Source organism: Somniosus microcephalus, chromosome 9, assembly GCF_052327205.1.
Source record: "Somniosus microcephalus isolate GS21.2 chromosome 9, FLI_Smic_1.0, whole genome shotgun sequence".
Classification (NCBI taxonomy): Eukaryota; Metazoa; Chordata; class Chondrichthyes; order Squaliformes; family Somniosidae; genus Somniosus; species Somniosus microcephalus.
Window position 1 is genome coordinate 125364510 of NC_140995.1, and position 27283 is coordinate 125391792.

Here is a 27283-nt window from a genome sequence, read left to right on the forward strand (position 1 = left end):
CCTAAGGCTCGGCAGAGTTGCACTACCTCCCTACCGCTTTTATTTATTTCACAATCGAGGTTGTTTCGGTTTGCGATGGGCTGGTGTGACAAATAGAGGGGTCTGGCCAAAACACATGGTTGTTGCCCTGTGGGTCTATGAAGTCAGGTTCACATCCTGTCCTTGCATTTAGGTCCCCACATAGTAGCACCTTTCCTTGGGCCTGGAAATGGCTGATTTCCATGTGGAGAGTGTCAAATCTCTCTCTCTCTGCCCCTCTCTCTCTCTCTCTGCCCCTCTCTCTCTCTCTCTCTGCCCCTCTCTCTCTCTCTCTCTCTGCCCCTCTCTCTCTCTCTCTCTCTGCCCCTCTCTCTCTCTCTCTCTCTGCCCCTCTCTCTCTCTCTCTCTGCCCCTCTCTCTCTCTCTCTCTCTCTGCCCCTCTCTCTCTCTCTCTCTCTGCCCCTCTCTCTCTCTCTCTCTCTGCCCTCTCTCTCTCTCTGCCCCCTCTCTCTCTCTCTCTCTCTCTCTCTCTGCCCCTCTCTCTCTACCCTCTCCCCTCCCCCTCTCTCTCTCTCTCTCTGCCCCTCCCCCCCTCTCTCTCTCTCTGCCCCTCCCTCCCCCTCTCTCTCTCTCTCTCTCTCTCTGCCCCTCCCTCCCCCTCTCTCTCTCTCTCTCTGCCCCTCCTCCCCCCCCTCTCTCTCTCTCTCTCTCTCTGCCCCTCCCCCTCTCTCTCTCTCTCTCTCTCTCTCTCTCTCTCTCTCTCTCTGCCCCTCTCTCTCTCTCTCTCTCTCTCTCTCTGCCCCTCTCTCAGCAATTCACAGCCAATAAAGTACTTTTAATGTGTAGTTATTGAAAGATGCCCCCACGTGATATGCTTGTAGTGGAGGACAAGTTCTCCTCGATCAAAGCTGTCTTCATCTACTTGAAAGTGTCCCATTTGGGATCTTTCTGAAGAAGATACACTTCTAATTTTACTCGAATCATATGCAATCTATTCTTCCAGTAAACAGCAGTGCAAAGCTTTTATTACATTGCCATTCTGAAATGACGAGGAACAGAACCCAGCTCCATTTGGCCAATAGATAAGCGTCTTGGTTCTTGGGTGGGGCTTGCATTATTCAGTTAGTTGTTGAAGGAAACGATGTGGCATTTTCATGAGTTTTAACATTAACTTTGCTTCATATTGTAGTGTCAGCAAGCTTTGTCAAATTCTTTTGAAGCAGGAAGAAAGTAAGCAATTTGCAGTTTTCAGACTTTATTCTATAAAGCAAAGCATGTTTTTAAGGTTAAATGTGTGCTGCAAAGTTTGATGTTTTTCTCTCCGCTCTGATGTGGTTTTTGTGGATTTAGTGTTGCTATTGTATTTATTGGCAACCATATTTATTTTCTGTCTGTCTTCTGCAAAAGAGGATTTGAAAGCATAAGAGCATTTTAATTGCTGGACTTGGTGAGCTTGTCACTGGGAGATGTTTATTGCATTTGACAAGTTTTGTTCTCCATTTTAAAAAAAATGCAAGATCTGCAGAATGCCATTTCTGTTTGCCACAGCCAGCTTAGTGTTGGTAGTTGTATATCTGTGGTGGTGGGGGGAGGGCGTGGCAGAGTGGTGTCAGACTACTTTTACTGTTCTGGCAATGCAAGTTTTCGAAATTCTGATTAATTTCTGACAATTGATCTGTTGCCTTTCATGTCGGAGTTATGACCGTGACGCTAGGTGCTGGGATGTTGAAGATTTGAAGTCTGATTTTTAGTTGTGTGTTGGTGTTCCTTATTACCAAATCAAGTCTTGAAGGTGCCCATTAAATTACTGTCAATTTTTTTGATGCCATTCAAAATTTAAATTTGGTTACAGGTTCAAGTACTTCAGTTGTAAAAACCTTGTATGCTTGGGAGAAGTCACAAATACTAGCGACTGTATACTCTTGTTCTGCTGCAAGTATTTGTGACGAAGTACAAGGCAACCACTTCAGTCTGTCAAATTGTTGAAAGTCATTTTACTATCTGGCTTTATATTTGCTTAAAGGACCAAAACAATAATAACATGTTTAACCACATAGCTGAGGAAAGTCACTCTTGTGACTGCTAATGTGATAAAAATTACTATGTATTTGGGTAATAAGAGCAATTTCTAAGCAGCTACTCAAGTAACATGGTGGTTAATAAAAATAGATGCAATTGATAAAAGGGTAATTGAAGGCATTGAATGAAGCCAAGATGCCAGGTCCTAACTGATTGCAAGCTAGGAAAAGTAACTAATATAATTGCATCTGTTCTAGCAGCCTGCTTTAGGATATCGTTGGAAATGGTGACCATGCCTGATCGAAGAAAGGGGAATATGATGCTAATGTACATTTTAAGGGCAAAGAGATAAACTAGGGAACTACAGTCTGACATCCATTGTGCGAAAAGTACAGGAGGGAATTCTGAAGGGACGAATTATCACAATGATGCAGCACAGAAGGTGGCTATTCGGCCCATCGTGCCTGTGCCAGCTCTTGGAGCTATCCAATTAGTCCCACTCCCCTGCTCTTTCCCAATAGCCCTGCAATGTTTTTCCCTTTTCAAGTATATATCCAATTCCCTTTTGAAAGTTACTATTGACTCTACTTCCCCCACCCTTTCAGGCGGTGCATTCCAGATGATCATAACTTGCTGCATTTATATTTTTAAAAAATCCAGCTTCTCTCTGGTTCTTCTATTAAATATCTTTAATCTGTGTCCTTTGGGTACTTACCCTCCTGCTCGTGGGAACAGTTCATCCTTATTTACCCTATCAAAACACTTCATAATTTGGAACACCTCAATTAAATCTCCTTAACCTTCTCTGCTCCAAGGAGAACAATTCCAGTTTCTCTAGTCTCTCCACATAACCGAAGTCCCTCATTTCTGGTGTAATTCCAGTAAATCTCCACACCCTCTCCAAGGCTTTGATTTCTTACCTAAAGTGTGGTGCCCAGAATTGGACAAACCAGTGATTTTTAAAGGTTTAGCATAACTTCCGTAATTTAGTACTCTATGCCTCTATTTATAACGCCTAGGATCCCATATGCTTTTTTAACAGCCTTATCAACTTGTCTGGTCATGTTCAAAGATTTGTCTGAGAACCCCCAGGTGTCTCTGTTCTTACACTCCCTTTAAAATGGTGCCATTTAATTTTATATTGCCGCCTCTCATTCTTCTTCCAACATACATCACTTCGCACTTAATACATTAAATTTCATCTGCCACATGTCTGCCCATTTCACAAGTCTGTCTGTGGCCTCCTGAAGTCTGCTACTATCCTCCTCACTGTTTACTACATTTGAGTTTTGTCATCTGCAAACTTGAAATTGTGCCCTTTATACCCAAGTCCAGGTCATTAATGTATATCCAAAAGAGCAGTGGTTCTAATACTGAGTTCTGGGGAGCACCACTGTATACTTCCCTCCAGTCTGGAAAAACAGCTATTCGCAACCCTCTGCTTTCAGCCTCTTAGCCAATTTTGTATCCATGCTGCCACTGCCCCTCTAATCCCATGGGCTTCAATTTTACTAACCAGTCTATTATGCGTCACCTTTTGAAAGTCTATATACACAACAACCACATTACCCTCATCAACCCTCTGTTACACCATCAAAGAACCCAAGATTTTCAGACACAATTTGCCTTTAACAAATCCATGCTAACTCAATTATGAACCCATATACAAGGTTTGTCGCTCCTTTTTTAACAGGGGTGTAACATTTGCAACCCTCCAGTCCTCTGGCACCACTCCCATATCGAGGAGGATTGAAAGATTGTGGCCAGAGCCGTTGCTATTTCCACCCTTCCCTCATCAACCTCGGATGAAAATCCAGCTGCACAGGTGACTTTTCTATTTTGAGCGTTGCCAACCTTTTAAGTGCCTCCTTTATCTATTTTATCCTAACCAATTTCTCTACTATCTCCCTTACTGTAACATTGGCAGCATTCCCTTTTGCGAAAACGAATGTAAGTGAGGGATTACAGTTACGTGGACAGACTAGAGAGGCTGGGGTTGTTCTCCTTAGAACAGAGCAGGCTAAGAGATTTGATAGAGGTATTAAAAATCATGAGTGGTTTAGATAGAGTAAATAAACAAAAACTGTTTCCAATGGCTGAAGGGCCGAGAATGAGAGGGCACAGATTTAAGGTGATTGGCAAAAGAACCAGAGGTGACATGAGGCAAAACTTTGTTACGCAACAAGTGGCTAGGATTTGGAGTAATAGGATGGTGGAATCAGATTCAATACTAGCTTTTAGAAAGGAATTGTATACTGAGGGAACGACAGTCTGACATCCATTGTACGAAAAGTACTTGGAGGAAAACATTGCAGCGATTGGGGAAATTGGACTAACTGGATTGCTCTTTGAAAGTGCCAGCGCAGACTCGATGGGCCGAATGTCCACCTCCTATGCTATACCAATCTGACTTTATGATTCTACTCATTTATTATCTCGGCTATGCCCTCTGCCTCAAATGAAAATTACCTTTTTGGCCCCTAATCGGCCCCACCCTTCCTTTGACTACCCTTTTACTTTTCATGTTTATAAAACATATTTTTCCCTTTTTATGTTGCCATCTCATCTTTTCTTCCACACACACCTTGCCCCTCTTTGCTTTTTCAGTTCTCCTGTGCACTTTCTGTATTCTGCTTGATTCTCTACTGAATTATAAATGACATTTATTATAAGACTCATTTTTCTGTTTCATTTTAATTTCAATGTCCAGGAGCTCCAGCTTTGGATGTCCTCCCCCCAGGAATGTATTTAGTCTGTACCTAAACTATCTCCTCCTTGTAGGCCTCCCATTGCTCATTTACTGTTTTACCTGCCAATCTTTGTTTCCAATCCACCTGATTATCCAGTTGATTATCTTTACCATTTGTTCCTTGGCCCTTTCCATAGGTGCTCCAAACCTAACAATGTGATCACTGTTTCCCAAATGCTCTTCCACTGAAACATGCACCACCTGCCCCACTTCATTCCCCAGAACTAGATCCAGCACTGCTTCCTTTGTCATTGGGCTGGAAACATACTGATCAAGAAAGTTCTATACACATTTCAGGAATTCCTCCCCCTCCTTGCCCTTTACACAGTTTCTCCCCTCCCCGTCTATATTAGGATATTTAAAGTCCCCCATTATCACTGCTCTGTTGTTTTTACATCTTTCTGAAATTTGTTTGCATGTTTGCTCATCCATCTCTCTCCCACTATTTGGTGATCTAAAGTGTGCACCCAGCAGTGAAACAACTCCTTCTACTCCCTAACTCTAACGAAATAGATGCAGTCTTTGAACCCTCCAGAATATCAGCCTTTTCCAGGGCTTTAACAGTCGATCAATAACTACACTCCCCTCTTTTTTTTTTCCTTCTCTCTTCCTCCTAAATACATTGCTGCCAGGAATGTTCATTCCCATTCAAGCCCTTATTTAAATCGGGTCTCCATTATTGCTACTATATTATAACCCCGTGTGGCAACTTGTGCCTGCGGCTCAACAACTTTATTTGTCACGCTCCGTGCATTTACACACACGGTCTCCAACCCTGCCTTGGTCTGCTATGAACCGTCTGGAGGAACATGAACTCCAAGAGGGAGACGGCTGGTTTTATGGGTGGAAGATGATGACTGATGAACAGGAGATTGGGTGGGAGGGCTGTAAGGTTAGAAATAATTTCCCCCCAAAAATTATGAATTTGCTTTCTAACATATTTGTATTTACCCTCCTTTATCGTCCTACACTAACATGGCTACTGGCTACCACAGTACTAGCTGGGGTGCTGGATGTTGGTAATGTGTGCTTTGAGCAAAGAGAGAACACTTCCCATTACTCACTTTTACTTTCCTGCCATTCTCCAAAGAGAGGATTCTGCAGCTGCACCAGGTAGAGTTTTTATTTGCTAAAACACTTGTTTGTACTGCATCTATAGCCCTCACCATTTTACAGTAGTCAAGACCTCTATACATGTGAACTACGGTTTTAGTGAATGTTGCTTTAAATGGCTTTTTTAAAACCGTCCTAGTAGTAGAGTCTGGTTTAACAGCATAAATGCACTGTCGTGCTAGAATGTGTATTCATGACTAGTTCTTGACGAGGGTACTCCTAATTTCAGAATGGTGGGATTGCTAAAAAGTTTGGTCAGCAAAGTTGGTATAGATGCTGCTCCATGGGGAGGGAAAATCTTGCAAGTCAACCAATTGCTGATGCATACCACTTTAGTGACTGAATTGAACAACATAGGCAGCCTGAAGGATTCATAATCAGATTATCCCCTGTCTAGCAGCAATATCCGCTTTAGAGACTGGAAGCAGTTAATGTTGATTAATTCAAGTGCAAATTAGTTTTCTTCAAGAAAATAATATTTTGCAATACAGAATGAGTAATTAGAGACCTAACACCTGGCTTGTGTAGCCTGCTTGGGAGGAGCAGGTGACTTTGAACCTATGGTTCCCAAAGCGCTCCACCACTGGAGGTTTTCCTCACCTCGTGTCTGGGTCTGTTGTAGACTATTTCATAAAGGTTGATTGTCATGATTAGTCAGCAACACAACAACAACAACTTGCATTTATATAGCACTTTTAAAATAGTAATGTCCCAAGGTGCTTCACAGGAGTGTTATCAGACATTTTATAGCAAGCCCCATGTAGCTTGGTCAGAGGTAGGTTTTAAGGAATGTCTTGAAGGAGGAGCGAAGGGAGATTTAGGGAGGAGAATTTCAAAGCTCTGGGCTTAGACAGCTGAAAGCACGGCTGCAAATGGAGGGGCGAAGGAAATTGGGGATGCGCAAAAGGCCAGAATTGGAGGAGCGCAGAGATCTTGGAGGGTTGTAGAGCTGGAGGAGGGTACAGAGATGGGGAGGGGCAAGGCCATGGAAAGATTTTGAACATGAATGAGAATTTTAAAATCTGTTCCTTTTGTATCATGTGACTAACGGGATGGTAGAAGACGAACTCGATGGATCTTGGTCTCCATCTAGTAATTCCCATGTCAAATTGCTTCTGTGTACAAAGCCAGCTTGCTGCTGAACACTTTACTGTATAGTATAGTGGATTGTGGTTGTTGTGTTTGATCATTGTTTGAGACTGTCATACACTGCTTTGCTTAAAAGCTGTTGGATCCCATTGAAGACTGAATAAAAGTATTACAATACCAGCATATCACTCGGTGTGCAGAGTGAATTGTTGAATATAATGCCAGCTGGTTACTGTGTATTTAGTAGCCTGTGTTCTAATAACAAATACTTTAGCTATGCTCCTATTTATAATTAGTTCTAAACGTTCACCGTGGTCATCTACAGAGATAAAACAGTAAACAGATGAGCTGTTGTGCCATTAACAGATATAATAGTCCTGTACCTTTTTTATTCATTGTTTCAGCATAGAAATAAGTGGAATCTATAGCACAAGCATGCCATTCGGCCCAACTCGTCTATACCGGTGTTCACGCTCCACATGTGGCTCCTCCCACCATCATTACCACTTCCCACATTGCCCCCATATCCCTCTTTCTTTCTCCCTCGGGCATGCATGCATCAAGCCTCCCCTTAAATGCATCAGTGCTATCTGCCTCAACCACTCTGGCAGTGAGTTCCATATTCTCACTGCTTTGTGTAGAAATTCCTCCTAAATTCTTTATTTCTCTGTTGGCTATCTTGTATTTATACCCCCTTGTACTGTATTCACTCACAATTGGAAACATTGGCCCGGAATTTGAGGTTGGGATGACTGCGAACTGGCAGCGTTCACTGTTATTCCGCCTTTGAAACTGACTGCAACTTCGGGATTTGTCACATTCACAGGCGCATGCGTAAATCCTGAAGTTGCGGTCTGTCATTCACTGCTCCGACACAGGCTGCGTTGTGCCCCTCCCTACACAGAGCTGGCAATCGGTAGAATCACCCAAATCGGGGAAACTGATAAACTTTGGCGCTTCCACAGTAATTACAGTACGTTGTTAAATTCCCCACTAAAAGTTAGACCCAAAGGGATTAGGTATAACTGGGGTTTTAACAGCATATTGATCACTAAACAAAGGTTAGGGCCTGAAAAACTAATTTTAATTTTGTGCAGTGTGAAATTTGTCTATTTTAACAAATAAAATTTAAAAGAAACTTTTGAAACGTTTTTAAAGTTTGTCCATCTTTATTTCAGGTTTGCCTTTTCCCCATGTTACAGCCCCAATCTTGGTTTTGTTCTCTAACATTTTAAAAACAGAATTTTAAGAGCTTACCCACTTCCTTCGCTGTCTGAGAATTCTGCATTTTAATTGGCTGCTTAGACAGCTTGTTGACGTCACATCAGTTTGCATAAAGGCATCCACACTAACGTTCGTTAATTTGAATTGAAAAACCCAAAGTTCTCGACACAGGGACCGCAAGATCCTTGTCCGAAGCGTACTTCGGGGTCAGCGGTGAGCGTCTTTGCATCGCCGGTGACCACAAATTCCGGGCCAGTTTCTCCACATCCACCTTAACAAGCCGTTTAATAATTTTGAAGACCGTGACCCTGTCAGGCCTTCTCTTAATCATCCCTTTTTTTTTAAAGAGAAAAGAGCCCAAACTTGCCCAATCTTTCTGAAACAGTAGTTGCATCCGTTGATTCAAAAGGATTTCAGTGAGATGTAAATTTTTTTCCCATGCTTGAACAAGCTATGATTTAGAGGCGCAGTACAGTACCACTAATTCCATCAGTACAGCTAGCTTCCACTAAGACATGAATGCTAGCATAAAACTGCAGCTTGATCTCCAAAAAAAAAGACTAAGAGAGATTGCTAACCTGTTTTGTAATGCAGTGGAATACAGAAGAAATCATGATCCAGTAATTTGAATGATAGTTCAATGCAGTACAACCATTATTACTGCACTGTCAGTTTAGATTTGAGAACATAATCCAGGCTGGCAATTCAGTGCCGTACTAAGGGCACGCTGCACTGCCCGAGATGTTGTCCTTCAGATATGACGTTAAACCGTGGCCCTGTCGGCCCCCTCGGATGTATGTAAAAGATCCCACTATTTGAAGAAGAGCGTGGGGCGTTCTTCCAGTGTTCTGTCAACATTTAGTCCTCCAGCAACACCTAAAAACACATGATCTGGTCATTTAGTTAGTTCATTGCTGTTTGTGTGCAAATTGGTTGCCGTGTTTCGTGCATTATAAGTGACTACACTTCAAAACTGCTTCATTGGCTGTAAAGTGCTTTGGGGTATCCTGAGGTCGTAGAAGGTGCTATATAAATGCAAGTTCTTTCCTTGATATTTTTAGTGGATTGCCTGGGCACTTCAAAAAGTATTTCAGTTCAATTGATGCCCATTCAGGCAATGAGGGTTGCATTTTTTCCCCTTACAAAATGTTACAGTTGGCAAATAATGGCCCAGAAATTCGGGTCTCCACGGGTGAGTACGCATGGGGTACTTGCCCGTAAGCCCAATGGAAGTGCCGGTTTCGTGCATGCGCGGGAAACCGGCATTTCCGCTCCCCTGAAAGCAGGGGTTGAGAGGTGGAACGCGTGCGCAGGAGAGAGAGCGCGTGCGCATCAAACTTACGTTTTTCTCCCAGGTTTTCCTGGGCGGGTAAGTCTCCAGGAGTTACACTTTTAAAAAGCAGGCACAAGGCCTGCTTTTTACAAGGTAAGTGGTGAATTAATTAAAATTAAAACATTTTTTCCACAGGTTTATTATTTTTAAATACTTTAAAGAAAGATAAGTTTATTTTTAGCCCTGTTAGAAAATGTCATTAATTTTTTCAAATTTAAATTATTGTTTAAAAGTTTTCATGTAAATTAGTTATTTTAAAAATGTGATTTAAAAAAAAAAAAAAAAAAAATTTTTATTTGAAGTTTTAATGATGTTTTGGGGCTTATAGTATTTATAGGTTTGACAGGTCTTCCTGTCAAACTTATGAATGAAGCATTCCCTGCTACCATTGGCTCTCCATGGCCCACGTGATCCCAGGGGACGCATCGAACTAACTGCGCCCCTGGGATACGCAAGCACTGCGCGCCGGCAGTTGGAGGAGGCCCAGGATCGGAATCCCACGCGGGCCCACAGCTCAACGGCCGGCGCAGTAAGTAAGTGCAGGTCGGGGGCTTGCACCCGCGGGAAGCCCCCAACCCGAATTTCTTGGCCATAACTTTTCATGCCAGCTGTCATCGTTTCAACGTACAGGACTGTAAATGCTGAGGGGTACTGCAGTGCAAGGAAGTTTCCAATCTCTCTTCCTATTGTATACAATTCCATTGCAAGATTCATTCCTTTTAGTTCTACGAGACTTTTAATGGTAAGCAAAATTCAAAAAAATGTAATATCGGCCTTTATTCAAATAACCTAGAGAAATAGTTCTGGACATTCTTTTAAAGTGTAAATGAAAAATTTGTGGGTGGAGTTATACTGCAGCTACTGTTTTCAGCTCTAACAATCTGGAGTTTAATTGTGACTTGAGTAATACTTCTCTCACTACTTGGCTTTAGTGAGATGAGAATCTGATTGGGACCAAACTCTTGAGATATACCGTTAGTTTCATAAGCTTACAAACCCACTTCTAGAAGCGGAAGTGATTGTATAACTAGACCTGAATTCCTATCTGGTTGAAGCATTCAAGTATTTAAAGGCTATCAATGAATGGCATTCAGTACACAATGTTCCAAAATATTATATAATTCACTTGTGCTTCTATATTTGTGCCATTTTCCCTCAGTTGGAAGGAACCAAACTATAATTGGATTTTAGGGCCTTGTTAAAACATATTCTAGCTTGTTATAAATTGACAACTCTTTAGTTGAAAAGCTAGGCTTCACTTGGAGTTGTGCTTGGGAACGTTATCCTTGAGTGAGCTGACGTCCTATCTCGGAGCGGAGATAAACCTGGCACCTACAGTAGCTTGCACACACTGTGCATTGATTAAAATCTGTCTGTATAGCTTCCAACAAAAGAATGTGCTCCATGTTCAATGAGGCGTGCTACATTTTCTGTAGGACTGTGGGATTAATGAAAGTGCTTATGTACTGGTGAAGCGTACAAACTTGATAATTGGGCATCAGCCACCATGAAGCTCGAGAGAAATGTTTTCAGGCAGCTTTGTTGTTTCATTCCTGTTTAAAAATTTATATGATTACCTCAAATGTACATAAAACTTCCCTTTTGATCACCCTTGCCTTGAAAATAAGGATGCCTCTGCAAGAGGGACAGCGGCAGATAGAAGTCAAGTGGGAATTGTATCATTTTGTTTACAAGTCAACCATTACACTTTACTGAAATCCTGTTGCCAACATTGGCATAGTTTTTTAAAACTAATTTACCAAAGTAATTCCAAACAGAACAGGAAGGTTTTTTTTTGGAAGTGATGATTTATTTACGCTAGGCAGTACATATTGGTTAGTTTGGAACACCAATAGTTGAACTTTTATACAAAAAAAATTGTTACAAGTATTGCCTCTGTCTGCCCACCTTGCATACAGATATACAGACTGAAAAAAGTACTATTCAAAATGCTCCACTAAATTAAGCATATATACTGATCCAACAATCTGAGAAAAATCTGCCCATATTGCTTGTTCTTCCCCCACCTACAATAAAGGTTAGATCCTGTTTCCTCTGCCTATTGTAGGCACCACCAGTCCAGTTGACACAACTTCAAGACTTGGATATTTGCACCCCTAAGTTCCAGTAGGCAGGCACATGGTTGTGAATATGCCTCAAGTATATGTAGCTCCTAGACATCTGGGACTGTTATCCAAGAGGTTGTGACCTGGTCCCTGGCCTCTTGACACAGCCTGTGGGCCCTCTAATAATCCTCCTGTGTAACTCTTGCCAGAAAAAGCCAACAGGTCACACTCACCTCTGTCTAGGAGAGACAGCCCTCTGGCTCTTTTACCCCACTTCATAATTGGGAGTTTCCAGGATTAATTCGGAGCTTCGCACAAAGAAGCCATCAGACTTGGCCAATTCTCCATAACTGTTAAATTATGCCCTTCCACTAGTTGACTGATGCATTCCACCCTACCCAGCACAATCAACACCACTCTTCAGATTAGGGATTTCCTCAAACCGACAGTACACATCTGTAAACTCTGGGATGAACCAACTCCCAGAACTGTTCCTGCATGCTGATCAACCCCTGTGCATCCCTCCGCACCATGGTCACCTCCATGATTGAATACAACACAGCAGATGCAGCTCCATGCTTGCTGAAGCTATTTACTATAGAAGGAGACAATCTGCAGCAAACAAGCTAGTAGAACTCTCGCTGATAGTTGCAATAGAGTGCGTGTTGCCATTTTGATAGTGCACAGCCGTCCCCACAATATACACATGTCTGAAGAATCTATTGGGCATGTACCAATATGAAGTTGTGCTATTTAGCCTATGCCTGAAATGAGAAATGATAGGCGGAGGGTTACTTGGCACAGCCTGCCATGATTGCAACACTTAATTCATCTCTTAGCAGGAAAATGTAGACCAGCATAGAATGGGAAATAACCAAGTAGTAGTGACCCATCGACAGCTGACCAATGATCCATTTTGTTCCTAGTTTATGTAATTAGTAACAATACTGTGGAGGAGGAATTCCTGGAGTGTTTACGGGATGGTTTCCTGGACCAATATGTCGAGGAACCAACCAGAGATCAGGCCATCTTAGACTGGGTATTATGTAACGAGAAAGGATTAATTAGCAATCTTGTTGTACAAGGCCCCTTGGGTCGGAGCGATCATAATACGATCGAATTCTTCATTAAGATGGAGAATGAAGTAGTTGACTCAGACTAGGGTCCTCAATTTAAATAAAGGAAACTACGATGGTCTGAGGCGCGAGTTGGGTAGGATTGATTGGGGAATGTCACTCAAAGGGTTGACGGTGGATAGGCAATGGCAAACATTCAAAGACCGAATGGATGAGCTACAGAATTTGTTCATCCCAGTTTGGCATAAAAATAAAACAAAAAAGGTGACTCAACCGTGGCTAACAAGGGAAATTAGGGATAGCATAAGATCCAAGGAGAGGACATATAAATGGGCTAGAAAAAGCAATAATCCTGAGGATTGGGAGCAGTTTAGGATTCAACAAAGGAGGACAAAGGGATTAATTTAAGAAAGGGAAAATAGAATATGAGAGTAAGCTTTCAGGGAACATAAAAACTGACTGTAAAAGCTTTTATAGATATGTGAAGAGAAAAAGATTGGTGAAGTCGAGCGTAGGTCCCTTGCAGTCAGAATCGGGGGAATTTATAATGGGGAACAAAGAAATGGCAGACCAACTAAATACATATTTTGGTTCTGTCTTCACAAAGGAGGACACAAATAACCTCCCAGAGATGCCGGGGAACATAGGGTCTGATGAAAGGGTGGAACTAAAAGAAATCAGTATTTGTAGGGAAATGGTGTTAGGAAAATTGATGGGACTGAAGGCCGATAAATCCCCAGGGCCTGATAATCTACATCCCAGGGTACATTAAGGAAATGGCCCTAGAAATAGTAGATGCATTGCTGGTCATCTTCCAGAACTCGATGGAATCTGGTACAGTACCCATGGATTGGAGGGTAGCTAATGTTACCCCACTATTCAAAAAGGGTGGTAGAGAAAAAGCGGGGAATGATAGACCGGTAAGCCTGACATCGATAGTGGGGGAAAATGCTAGAGTCCATTATAAAAGATGTAATAGCAGAGCACTTGGAAAACAGTGACAGGATCGGACAAAGTCAACATGGATTTACAAAAGGTAAATCATGCTTGACTAATCTACTGGAATTTTTTGAGGATGTAACTGGTAAAATAGATAAGGGAGAACCAGTGGATGTGGTGTATTTGGACTTTCAGAAGGCTTTCGATAAGGTCCCGCATAAGAGATTAGCGTGCAAAATTAAGGCACATGGGATTGGGGGCAAGGTATTGACTTGGATAGAGAACTGGTTGGCGGACAGAAAGCAAAGAGTTGGAATAAACGGGTCGTTTTCCGGGTGGCAGGCGGTGACTAGTGGGGTACCGCAGGGATCGGTCCTAGGACCCCAGCTGTTCACAATATATATTAATGATCTGGACGAGGGAATTGGATGTAATATCTCCAAGTTTGCAGACGACACAAAGCTGGGTGGGAGTGTATGTTGTGAGGAGGATGTCGTGAAACTCCAGTACGATTTGGACAGGTTGGGTGATTGGGCAGAAACATGGCAAATGCACTATAATGTGGATAAATGTGAGGTTATCCACTTTGGTGGCAAAAACAGGAAGGCAGATTATTATTTGAATGGCAATAGATTGGGAGAAGGGGAAGTGCAAAGAGACCTGGGTGTTCTTGTGCACCAGTCGCTGAAGGTAAGCATGCAGGTTAAGAAGGCAAATGGTATGTTGTCCTTCGTAGCAAGAGGGTTCGAGTACAGGAACAAGGGTGTCTTGCTACAGTTGTACAGGGCCTTGGTGAGACCGCACCTTGAATATTGTGTGCAGTTTTGGTCGCCTTACCTGAGGAAGGACGTTCTTGCCATGGAAGGAGTGCAGTGAAGATTCACCAGGCTGATACCTGGGATGGCAGGAATGACGTATGAGGAGAGATTGTGTCGATTGGGCTTATGCTCACTGGAGTTTAGAAGATTGAGAGGGGATCTCATCGAAACCTATAAAATTCTGTCAGGCCTAGACAGACTAGATGCAGGAAGGATGTTTCTGATGGCCGGGGAGTCCAAAACCAGGGGTCACAGTCTAAGGATAAGGGGTAAGCCATTTAGGACTGAAATGAGGAATTTCTTCACCCAGCGAGTGGTGAACCTGTGGGAATTCTCTGCCACAGAGGGCGGTGGAGGCCAGTTCATTAAATATATTCAAGAAAGAGTTGGATATATTTCTTAAGGCTAAAGGGATATGGGGAGAAGGCAGGGACAGGGTACTGAATTTGGATGATCAGCCATGATCTCATTGAATGGCGGAGCAGGCATGAAGGGCCGAATGGCCTACTCCTGCTCCTATCTTCTATGTTTCTATGTAGAGTTAACCAGGCCTTAAGGATGAATCATAAATCCATTGCTACAAACTTTAAACCTGCGTTGTTCTTAGCACTAGGGCAAGAAACCCAATGTGCCTTGTAACCAAAATAAGCAATGCATTGAAATGTGTGTGTGCCATTTTTTTTAAGCCCAAACAATTTTCTCCCCTCTTCTGCAGATGGTGGTGCTCAGTTAGTGCATTTAACCATTGTCATCAGGATGTTCATTAACTCATTTTTGTAAAATCCTTTAATCTTTGATATGTTTATATAGAAGGATTATATGTCCTGTGAGCATCTTATTGATTTATAGAGCCTGATGATTAGAACCAGGACTACAATCTGAGTTGGTGCTCGAGGTGTGCATGCATGTCACAGGTTACATGGAGCTTGCTGCCACCTACACTGAAATTTCAGAGAATGTCAGTTGAAAGCATAATTATCTTGGACAAAGATCTTAAGGGTACCATGGATTTGGATATTCTGTAAGCTATAGAAAGAGTGAAGACAAGTAAAATGATTCACAACCAATGAGTAACTAACTCAATGTTGTCTTTGAATTTGTTGGAAATGTTCTAACTTAATCATAGAATCATAAAATGATACAGCACAGAAGGAAGCCATTTGGCCTATTGTGCCTGTGCCGGCTCTTTGGTAGAGCTAAACAATTAGTCCCACTCCCCTGCTCTTTCCACATAACCCTGTAAATTTTTTCCCTTCTAAGTATTTATCCTGTTGAAAGTTAGTATTGAATCTGCTTCCACCACCTTTTTGGGCAGTGCATTCCAGATCACAACTTGTGTAAATTAAAGAAAAGTTTCCCCATGTCACCTGTGGTTCTTTAGGAAATCACGTTAACTCTGTGTCCTCTGGTTACCGCCACTGGAAACAGTTTCTTCTAATTTATGAAGGGGAAAAAGCACTTGCAGTTAAAAGAAACCCCAGTAATTTGCATCAGTGCAACTATCTTCAATTTAAATCAATGAACCAATTTGATCAACGCTAAAAGAAACACAATTCACATTTTGTGACCGTTGCATTCTGGAATTGGTCGGAGTGGCTTTGATCGCAATTATGCTTTATAAAATAATAATTTGAATACCCTTGAGGGGTTGACGTTATAATTAAGTCTGAAAAGGGATTCACTTGGGCTCTACTATCATGGTCCCTTTGTAAGCCATAGAAATATATCAAACATACAGCAGTTCCAGCAAAATGTATGGAGCCACTTTCACTCTTGTTATTCCTGCGCTTGTTTCCAGTCTCATTGTGTCTGCAGTCGGAGCAGTAATTCACTGCAGGGGTACCAGAATGCATTGAATAAGGAGTCCAGATGATATAGTTCCCACAGCTGGGGGAAAAAACTCTGCTTTGAAAGCCCAATCTGGCATGCAGGGCATATATTTTGTATTCCCTTCTGGAACAGAATTGTAATCTGTTTAGGTGGTATGAGACAGTACCTCATTGAACTCCGAGCAAAAATCTACATTCTTGCATATAATCATGCAGACATCTTAGCTACAGAGTCCACAATGGCTATCGGATCTACCATTTGGATCATACAGATGTGCAGTCATACCTGGCTTAAAATGGCTAAATGGAGGTGAATGCACAGACCACATTGATAGAACTGCCATTTGGCAGTGAGCTGTTTAGGGAAACTGGTAGAGAATGCTCTACTAATTTCTAAGTAATCCACTAAACTTAAACTTTACACAAGTATCCTTTGTGTATTTTTTTTTCTGTCTCCCTGTACGGAAGTGCTTTATACTGATGTACTGGCTAAGATTGGAAGTACCTTGTGTGGCATCAATGGGAAAACCATCTTTTTTGTAGTGAGTGCTTTTTAAAAAGTATAATTTTGAATTTGTTACTTTAATGTGTAACCAAAGCTCAAGAATGATGATTGAGGTTTTGTTCATATATAGTTTAAAAATGGATCGAGATTTAATTTAGTGCAAATTTGTGATTTTTTTTTTTCCTGTGTAAACTTCTAATTTAGTGTGAAATTATACTTTTCTAAATCCCAGTTTAAGCTTTGATCATGACGACTGAAGTTGGATCTGTAATTGAAGTAAAGGAAGAGTTGAAGCAAATCGAACAAGAACATTCTGAAGCCTCAAATTCCAAAGAGTCTGCCAGTGTACATCAAGAACAACAGAAGGACATCAAGGAAGATGAGCGGCCGGTAGCCATAGAGCAACCTCTGAAAGAACAGGAATTAAATTCTCCAACTTCGAATGAAAGTACCCAAGCCAGCCCTTCTGGTGGTGATAAAAGGGAGCAGTCAGGTGTTAAAGGACTGTCACGCTTTTTACCTGGATGGCTTAAAAAGCAAAAATCACTTTCCCAGGTGGACACTACAGAAGACAAGGAAGCGGAGAAGGGAATTCAAGCTCAAGCTGAAGACCGAGACCCAGCAGAAAAAGAGCCAGAGCCAATAAAGACTACATCAGAGAATGAAGTGGATGAAGAGAAGGTGGAAGCAGAACCGGCTAAGACGGATGAAATCGGGGAGCAGCATTCATTGAACAGTGCAGAGATACAGGTATAGTAAAACTCTTATTGTAAGTTAACTAATTTTACTACAAATTTTAATATGCCAGTTTAAAGTCAAATGCTATTACTGATGGGCCATCTGTAATCTCATAGTTTCTACTTTTTCAAAATTGTTAATTGCGTTCAACATCTGATTTCTACGTATGAAAATATAAATTCTGCAGAGTGCTCTTTAAGGATGATTACTTAGTAATTTGTTGAATTGCACAGCATAATATAAATTGAGTAAAGACTACAAATTCTGGCAATCTCAATTAAGAACAAAAATGCTGGAAATACTGCAGCATCTGACAAAAGAAAAGGCAGGTCAATATTTTGGGAACCAAACTATTTTCACTTGGAAAAGCTAATTTTATTTCAGATGCTGATGAACCTGCTGTTTATTTCCAATGTTGCCTATTTTTATGCAGATATTCAGTAAAAATGAAAATGTTCTGCTGTTCCTATTGCGCTCTCTAAATTAAAATGTATGCAAGTAAACATTTTTCTAAACCATTTTAAACCAGTTTATAATATGATAGGAACATAGGAATTGCTAAACAAAAAAAAGTAAGGCATCTCGTTTGCCTTCTACCATCCTGATCGTCACATTAAACAAAAATAATGCCTTTGACTAATCATAATCAATCTATATCAATTAGTCTACAACAGACCCCGACACGAGGTGAGGAAACACCCAGTGGTGGAAAGCTTTGGAAACTATAGATCTTGTTCCTCCCAAGCATGATGTAAATTTAACAGCTGCTAGCATTTGTATAACGCCTTCAACTTGGATTGGAGTGTGGTACCCCATGGGGTTAGTGCTGAGAACTTGTTGCCGTATATGGATAGTTTTAACTTGGGCATAGCAAAAACAATCTTGAAATTGGCTAGTACAAAAGAAATGAGGGCTGCAAGAAGGTGTAGATACTTCAGCAAAATGGGCAGACAGGTATAAGATGCAATTTAATGTGGATAAGTATGAGGTAATACATTTTGAGGAAAAATGAGCTTACGCACAATGGAAATATGCTGTGGATGAACAGAGACACCTAGAGGTTTAAATACATAATTCCATAAAAGTGCAAGTACAGTTAGATAACAGCATTTTGGCTTTGATTAAAATGAGCATTTTGTTAGTACTGTAGTCACATCATAGACCAATATACAACAGGTTTCTCCTCATGCTATCTCTAAGTTAGCTAATGTACACTCCTTTTATGAAGATGAGAAATATTTTTATGCTGCAAACTGGCCTTCCACAAATTCCACTCCGTGTGTGTGTGTGAGATATTACTAGTCGATATCTCATGGTGCTGCACACAGAGTCAAAACGAAGTCCAATATTCAAATCAAGCAAGTTAGAAAGCAGTGGAATAACTGGCTCTGGGAGATGGGAAGAGGATAGGAGATGGGGAGTGGGATGGAGTAACAGAAGACAATAAGGAATGTGTAAGCAAAATACTGTGGATGCTGGAAATCTGAAATAAAAGCAGAAAATGCTGGAAATACTCAGCAGGTCAGGCAGCATCTATGCAGAGAAACGGTTAACATTTCAGTTTGATGAACTTGCGTCAGACTGGAAAAAGTTAGATGTAACAGATTTTAAGCATGGGCGGGGAAAGGGGAGGAAAGAACAAAAGGGAAGGTCTGTAATAGGTTGGGAGGCAGGAGTGATTAAATGACAAAAGGTATGATTGTACAAAGCAAAAGAGATGGTAATGGGACAAGTAAAGAAACAAAAGATGGGCCTAGAAGAGGTGTGAAAGTGAATAGCAGAATCATCAGCTGTCACCTGGGGGGAAAAAATAGGGACAGAAGTAATGGTCTGAAATTGTTGAATTGCATGAGTCCAGAACAAATGTGATGGTGAAACAGCGATTTACTTGTACTTCTTGCAATTTAGTATACTGTATTCGCTGTTCACGATGCTGCCTCCTCGACATTGGGGAGACCAAATGCAGATTGGGTGACCGCTTTGCGGAACACCTCTGTTCAGTCTGTAAGCGTGACCTTGCGCTTCCGGTCGCCTGTCACTTTAATTCTCCGCTCCACTCCCATTCTGACCTCTCTGTCCTCGGCCTCTTGCGCTGTTCCAATGAAGCTCAATGTAAGCTTGAGGAATAGCACCTCACCTTTCAATTAGGCATTTTACAACCTTCTGGACTCAACATCGAGTTCACATGGAATTCAACAATTTCAGACCATAACTTCTGGCCCTATTTATTCAAATAGCAGCTGTTGATGATTCTGCTATTCACATTTGCACCTCTTCTAGACCCATCATTTGTTTCTTGTCCCATTACCACCATCTTTTGCTTTGTACAACATATCTTTTGTCATTTAATCACTCCTGCCTATCGCAGACCTTTTTTGTTCTTTCCTCCCCTCCCCCCACCTGTTCCCTGCACCTGCTTAAAAACCTGTTACATCTCCAATTTTGACGCAAGGTCATCGACTTGAAACGTTAATTCTGTTTCTCTCTCCACAGATGCTGCCTGACCTGAGTATTTCCAGCATTTGCTGTTGTATATGTTATGGTTACGATTGCCTAGATGTTCCTCTACTTTTACTTATCTGCTCTGGTTCATTTAACCATTACTCGATCCAGTAGTGAATTCTCCCTTGGGCTTCTTGCATATTGGGTTAGAAAGGAACCCTGTGTACATTATAGGAACTCCATTCCTTTATCCCTTTTATCTACCTCTTTTGGCCAATTAATTTTGGGGAAGTTGAAATCCCCCATGATGATGATTCTGTTTTTTACTCATTGCCCTAATTTGTTTGCATACTTCTTCCTCCACCTCCCTTTCACTATTGGGTGGTCTGCAGACGAGCCCTATGAGTGTAATTAATCCTTTATTATCTTTTATCTCTATCCACAAGGACTCTATTTCTATCTTGCTGATAGCTGTCACTTTTTTCTACTGGCGTAATGTTCTCTAATAAGTACAGCTACTCCACCTCCCCTTTTTTCCCCTCTATCTTTTCTAGATTTGTTGTACCCTGCAATGTTTAATTCCCAGTCCTGATTTTTCTGTAGCCATGTTTCAGTAATCTGTACTATATCTGATTCCTCGCAATGTATTATTATCTCCAGTTCCCCTGTTTTATTACGGACACTGTGCATTGCTGTGCAGACAGTTAACTCCATTTTAATAGCAGTTCCTCTCTTTATTTTTAACCATCTTTTTACACTCTTGCTCTGTAACGCTCTTTGTTCGCTGGCCATCTATGTTGTCCCTTAGTTTAGTCTTTCCTATGCTCTCCTTTCCTCTTGTGTTTATATTTCGGCTGGTTTCATTTCTTGTTATGAATACTTCGTGCATTCAGATAAAGAGCTTTTAATTTTAACTTTCTACCATTATTCCCTGCTTTCACCTTATTTGCTGATGTACTATTACCGTTAACCTTTGTCCCTTCCTGTCACATGCTGCTTATCTTTACCCAAATTGCTACACTGCTTATTATGTTGTTCTTATACTGCTCCATTGCCTTGACTTTTCTCTTTTTAGATTTAAATTTTCCCTCGCCTGACCTCAACCCCCCAGCCTTTTGTTTTAGTCTAAAGCCTTATCTACAGCCCTAGTTATTCGATTTGCCACGGCAGAGCCTATCCCAACAGAACAGCTCCCTCTTTTTCCCCTGTACTGGTGCCAGTGCCCCATGAATCGAAACCTCTTCCTCCCACACCACTCTCTGCTTCCCACATCACTTTTGGAGCCACGCATTTAACTTTGATCTGTTTATCCCTATGCCTGTTTGCCTGTGGCTTGGGTAACAATCCAGATATTATTGCCTTTTAATTTGGACCCTAGTTCCTCAGGTAGAACTAGGAATGAAGTTCTGCTATGTCGTTGGTCCCTACATAGACCATGACAACTGGATCCTCCCACTCCAAATTCTTCTCCAGCCGTGAGGAGATACCCTTAACCCTGGCACCAAGCAGGCAACACAGCCTTCGGAACTCCCGGTTGCGGCTGCAGAGAACAGTATCTAGCCCCTTGACTATACTGTCCCCTACCGCTACAACATTCCTTTTCACTTCCCTAATTTGTGGAAGAGGAGAAGAGAGGAAAGGAATTAGAGGGGACAGTGGTGGATGGGGAACTGTGCAGTGGCACTGGGCCAAGGCCAGTTATTCCTCCTTGTTGGGAGGGGGCAGCTGCACTTGGTCAAGGCTCAATTCAATTTCCATGGAGTGGTGTTTATAAAGTGTAGGTTTTTGCTCCGGGTTGGGGATGGTGCTAAACTCGTCGTCTTTCCACTCACTTAGAAACTCTTCTTACATCTCATTCTTTGTCTTGCGTCCATTGTTATCTGATTATACCGTTATAAAGCACGTTGCAACGTTTTTCTGTTAGTCGCTATATAAATGCAAGTTATTGTAGTACTCCTATCCCTGAATTATTCCATCGGAATGTCAATGAGTGCTAATCTTGTAGACCATAAAATTGTTTTTAAAGGATTTGCACTACTATAAGTACTTTGTATATCTATATGTGCTTTGAAAACAAATCTGGTTTCCATGCAAAGGTGGTGGGTGGCAAACTGAGAATGACATAAGGTGGGTGAGGGAATGAGAGAAGGCAAGTGAGCCTGGCCAGGAAGGCAAGGGTGAGTGGGGAAATGACCAGGTGTGAAGAGGGGTAGAGGCCAGATGCATGAATGGGTGAAGTGGTCGCGCTAAGGTTGGGTGGGTGATGGTCAGAGGTTCGAACAGAAGAGCCCTTCAAAGACAGGCAGGCCAGTGGAGTGGAACCAAATGGGAAGGGAAGAAGCTTGAAGGCAGGGACAGGTGAATCAATTTTAAATCAACTTGAAATAAAATTGGCAATGGTGGGAAATAAAAGGAATAAATTAGAAACTCGTGTGAATTCAGCAGGTATTGAAAATTTAAAAATATAACACTTGCCTACAGCACAAGCTAGAGCAACAGATTTGGGAGATCGTCCTTGCAGGAGCAAGTGTGACAAACAGGAATTACATGATAGATGTAAGACTTTGAATATTATATAACTGACCTCCTGTGGCATTGGCCACAGGAACTCTGAGGTTTATGGCTTTTTTAGGCGGTGGATTTGTGTGGCATTGCTTGCAGTAGATGAGACAATGGCCCAGAATTTACTGGAGACTTGTGCCATTGTAATGGTGCATCATTGGACCCATTACTCTGCCCCTCCCCCATTAAAATCTATGCCGATTGCACATTTTCTGGATTAACTACTTCGCTGCTGCTGCCAGTTGGATTTACAGAATGGTGCTGGTGGGCTCAATATGCTTAGTATAATCACCAGGAATAGGAAAAACCATAAATATTGGTTTTGAAATGCAGAATACTGACTAAATAAACCTATATTTTTAACTGGCTCAGATGATGAGTCCATACTTTGCAATCCATTGAATTATATTAAACAAACTTAAATCCACTTTTGCAGCCAGTTAAAGAGAAGATTATAGAATCTTTGGAAAAGGATGTAAATAATGAAGGGGCGATAACAGAAGAGAAAAAGGAGGAAAGTAACAAAGGTGGAGAGCTTCGGAAAGATGAAGAGACAAGCAAAAAATCCCCTCTGAAAATCCTCAAAAAGATTAAGATCGTGCAGTGCAAGGTACTTATGTTGGACGGTTCCGAGTTCATCTATGAAATTGAGGTAAGGAGAACTTTAGAAGTTTTTAATTAAAGTAAAATTTATATTAACAAAGTAGTTATGTGATTATTACTGATGGCACATTACTTAAAAGACAGCACATGCACTTAGTTTGTTGAATGTTATAAGACTTGGTTATCAGAGTGTGGAGTATGTATTTCAAATCCCAAGTTGTTTAATATGTTCACTTCCAAGTTATCCTAAAGTGTGACCTACTTAAATGTTTTTAATCAGAACTCATGACAATTATATGTTCCTCATGCAGTGGAAGTAGACATGGAACAACTAGACTTTCATCAAGTTACGGTAGTTAAACTGCCAAGTTTTTTTTATTCAAAGACTTGTTGAAGCAAAAACTTTGTACCAGATCACCATTATGACACAGCTTGGTATTGGGTTACTTAAAGTTGGCATTTCGGCCTTTTAATAAAGTATACACACTGCAGTAAATTGTAGATCATTTTGCAAGCATAATACCCTGTGTGGGGTCTACAATGATCTACAAATGCATGTGTTTTAGGACACCATAGCCTAGATTTTCTGATCGCTGTCATTTTAATGCTGGTGGTTGTCTCTTTAAATAAATGGACTTACACTGACATTGAAATAATATTGACCAGAAAATCTACGCTAATGACACAGCTAAAATCAAGAGCTTGCAGTGTTGAGGATCAATAGGTTTTTCTGCACGTCCCACCATTCTGTGGTGTTGCATTTTATTTATCCTTTATGCTGCACCATTTGTATTCCCTTTTTAAAAAAAATTTAAACTTACTGTTCTGAAGAGATTACTTGTTCAGGCACTGTCATATTGTGGGAACCACTAATCATGCACAATAGTTGTTCTGTTCCTGATTTTGACATTGAAAAACATGTCCGAGGTTGACATGGTTGCATCTGTAGCAAGTTCCTGTCAATCTTTGAGCCCTTTCTTACCTTACCAGCCATGATCCTATTGAATGGCGGAGCAGGCCCGAGGGGCCGTATGGCCTACTCCTGCTCCTACTTATGTTCTTATGTAAAATCAACCTTTGGAGTTTTTTTAACTGTCAATGGGCAATTTTGTAAAATTGCTCTTGCCTCTAAAATGAAGGACGAGAGTAGGGAGATGGGTGGAAAAAAGATGTGAAAGATTTTAAGTATGAAAAAAAAATTAGAACAGTGTACATTAGTTACAGAACACAAAAGGCAGGTGAAATATAGATCTAAATTGCTCTGTAGAGACACAAAAATAACAAGTCTGAAGGATAGAGACTCCACACTAAGGGGTTAGTTGGCTGTGACTGTCGAAGACGATTATGGCCCAGATTTTGTGGTAAAAATAATGGTGAGGCTATCAGCTAGCACATGCGCAGTTGAACGTGGAAATCGGCAAGTTGCTGTCAGAGTTGTCCTGCATCTCCAGAGCTGCACTATAATGGTATCCTGCTGAGAGACACTGCATTGTAATGCATGCAGTGGCATGAAGTTGCTGTACTTGTGTGATAGATACCCACTAAACGCACCAGAGAAAGTTGCGGCTTGTTCATTAGTGTATGTACATTTTTAGCAGCGTAATAAGTCTTAATTACGGCCAAACAACCTCTGGGGCACTGAAAATTAACTTACAAGTGTGGAGTCTCATTCCTTCAGATTTTAATTACAGGAAACTGTGTTATCCGGAGGCTAAATGTCCGGCAAGCTCGAGCCACCGGCAAAAATCAGGAGCTGTTTTTTTCTTCCAACAGTCAGGCTCTGCAAAATCTCTGTAGCTTAGCAACAGCTTCAGAGAGACGCTTCCAAGGTACGGGCCGACTGTTTCGAAGCTGTTGCTAAGCAACAGTGTTTGTTGCCAGATACGGAGATGAAAAGCTCCGTATGCTTCAACATTAACGCTGGTGTGTCCGGCAGTTTTGAGGGAACGGCAACAGCTCGGTCCCGTCGGTGCCGGGTAGCACAAAGTTTCCTGTATTGTGGGAATGAAAAAAAAATTAAGTAAATACCTTTTTAAAACTTTTTTTCCTGTCTTTTATCTTGCAATTCTACCTTTCCCTCTTTATTTTGCTTTCTGTGCATAATTTGACATTGAATTAACTCTCCTAAATTGCATTTCTTTGTTCAGACTCTGCACACCTCGGTAAAGATTCTGTAATCTGATTTGGTTAAGGAGATGCACAGTTGCTTGTCCTGTTCACGCAGGTTTCAGATCCTGGGTGCCATGCTGAAATGGATTTCTAATCACCAAGTTCCAGTGCAAAAGCCCACAAATTCTGTGGGCAAGTGTAACGAATGACTGGCATGAATCATTTGCTGCTGACCTCAAAATCTGGACCATTGATAAAGGGGTTCGACAAACCTATAGTTGAGGTAGAAGCATTGTAGATCAAACTAAATGATGAGGCGAATCTAATGGTTGGCATTTGTTATAGGCTGAGAGACGTTGGTCTGGATTTTGCGGTCGGCAAATACGGAATGCGCACTTGCCTAATGGGGACCTTCCTTTGCAAACTTGCTGTTTGATGCGAGCTGGAGGGCAGCATTCTGGCCCACAGATTCCAGGGGCGCAGCGTGTGCAGAAGCGTACCTAGGATCATGTGGGCCTGGTGCTCCAATCAGGAAACAGAAGGTTTCTTATACATTTAAACCCTCATTACGAGAGCCTTCCGGGATTTAAATGTATATAAACATCCATACAATAATTATTTAAAATACAGCTGGTATTAGAGATTTCCCATCTCCCTACAGGTAATAGCAGCACAACTTCAGAACTAAATATATTTCTCACTACTTGGAAGCTCCAAGTTTCCTCTCTTCCCCTCTGGCCATGGTTGGGAGCCAGTTCATTGAGTGTCCTTTACTAATCCCCGTTTGATTGATACTTATTCTGACAACTTTATTGAACAGAAACACTGACACTAAAACAAACTAACAAAAAGCAATTCTACGAAGCTCACGGCTAAATTATTCAAACGGAGCTCAGGTGCTTCGATCTGTTGTAATGTTCCAATTTTACTTTTATGTGAGTTAAAACATGCTGAACAATGCTTTAGCTCTTTTGAGGTATCGCCTTACTCTGGTGCAAACCGGCCCTGTGCCTGCAGGGCATCAGCTGTAAAACTTTCATACATCGTTGCTAGGCAATTGGTGGGCAATTAGCCCAACTCTGTGCCAGCAATGAGGATTTCCCCGTCGGTGCGGATCATCTGTCAAGTTGGAACTCGACATCGCAAATTTGGGATTTAGCGCATGTGCAAGCCTGAACATGCTATCTATTTCAAAGACGGTATGATGGCGTACTCGGAGTATGTCGTCATACCCACTGCAAATTCTGGTCTATCATATCTAACACTTAATATATTTGAAGGATTAAAAACTGTTATGGGGAAACTTCAATTTATCAGGGATCCATCGGGAGCATTCTAATGAGATTCACAGGAGAGAAAACATTATAATGTTACTGGACTGTTACCTGGCCCAAATGATTAAGAAACCTCCAAGGCGGGAGGTGACGTTAGACTTAATACAGTGTAATAATTAGGCGATACTGGAGCAACCTAAAAACCACTGTATTGTGGTCAATATCTCCAAGGTGCTCTCTTTGACTGTAATCTGCTTCAGCATCGCATGTCTGAGTGATCAAGGAGGCACAAAGTTGTTAGAGATAGCTCACAGTAGTTAGGATCTCAGGTAGAGAGACTGTGAGGTGACAAGGTCAAGGGCATAGTTGGGGATGTGAAGGGTGAGACAGGAGGGTAGAGAAGTTGTAGGAGATGCTCCGAAGAAATTTAGGTATAGCTTGAAATCATTGAAGATTAAGAACATAAGAAATAGATTAATTCCAGGGATGAGAGGGTTGTCCTATGAGGAGAGATAGAAGAGGCCTATACTCTCGAGTTTAAAAAAATGAGAGGTGATCTCATTGAAACATATAAGATTCTGAGAGGGCTTGACAGGGTAGATTCTGAGAGACTGTGTACCCTGGCTGGAGAGTCTAGAACTAGGGGGCCTAGTCTCAAGATAAGGGGTCGGGTATTTAGAACTGAAATTAGGAGAAAATTCTTCACTCGGAGGGTTGTGAATCTTTGGAAGTCTCTACCTCAGAGGGCTATGGATGCTCAGCCGCGGAGTATATTCAAGACAAAGATCGATAGATTTTTGGATATCGAGGGATATG

At 41.5% G+C, this 27283-nt stretch overlaps 1 protein-coding gene across 1 annotated transcript in view; it reads left to right on the plus strand.

Annotated features, from left to right (window-relative positions):
• The first annotated feature begins 1089 nt into the window (after positions 1-1089).
• The window catches only part of epb41l2 (erythrocyte membrane protein band 4.1-like 2), a 165497-nt gene continuing 139303 nt past the window's right edge, over positions 1090-27283 (plus strand). Inside the window, 3 exon segments of the mRNA XM_085997140.1 lie at positions 1090-1209; positions 16972-17489; positions 22918-23133. Of these exon segments, the coding sequence (XP_085853266.1) occupies positions 16986-17489; positions 22918-23133 (720 nt within the window). The 5' untranslated portion in view covers positions 1090-1209; positions 16972-16985.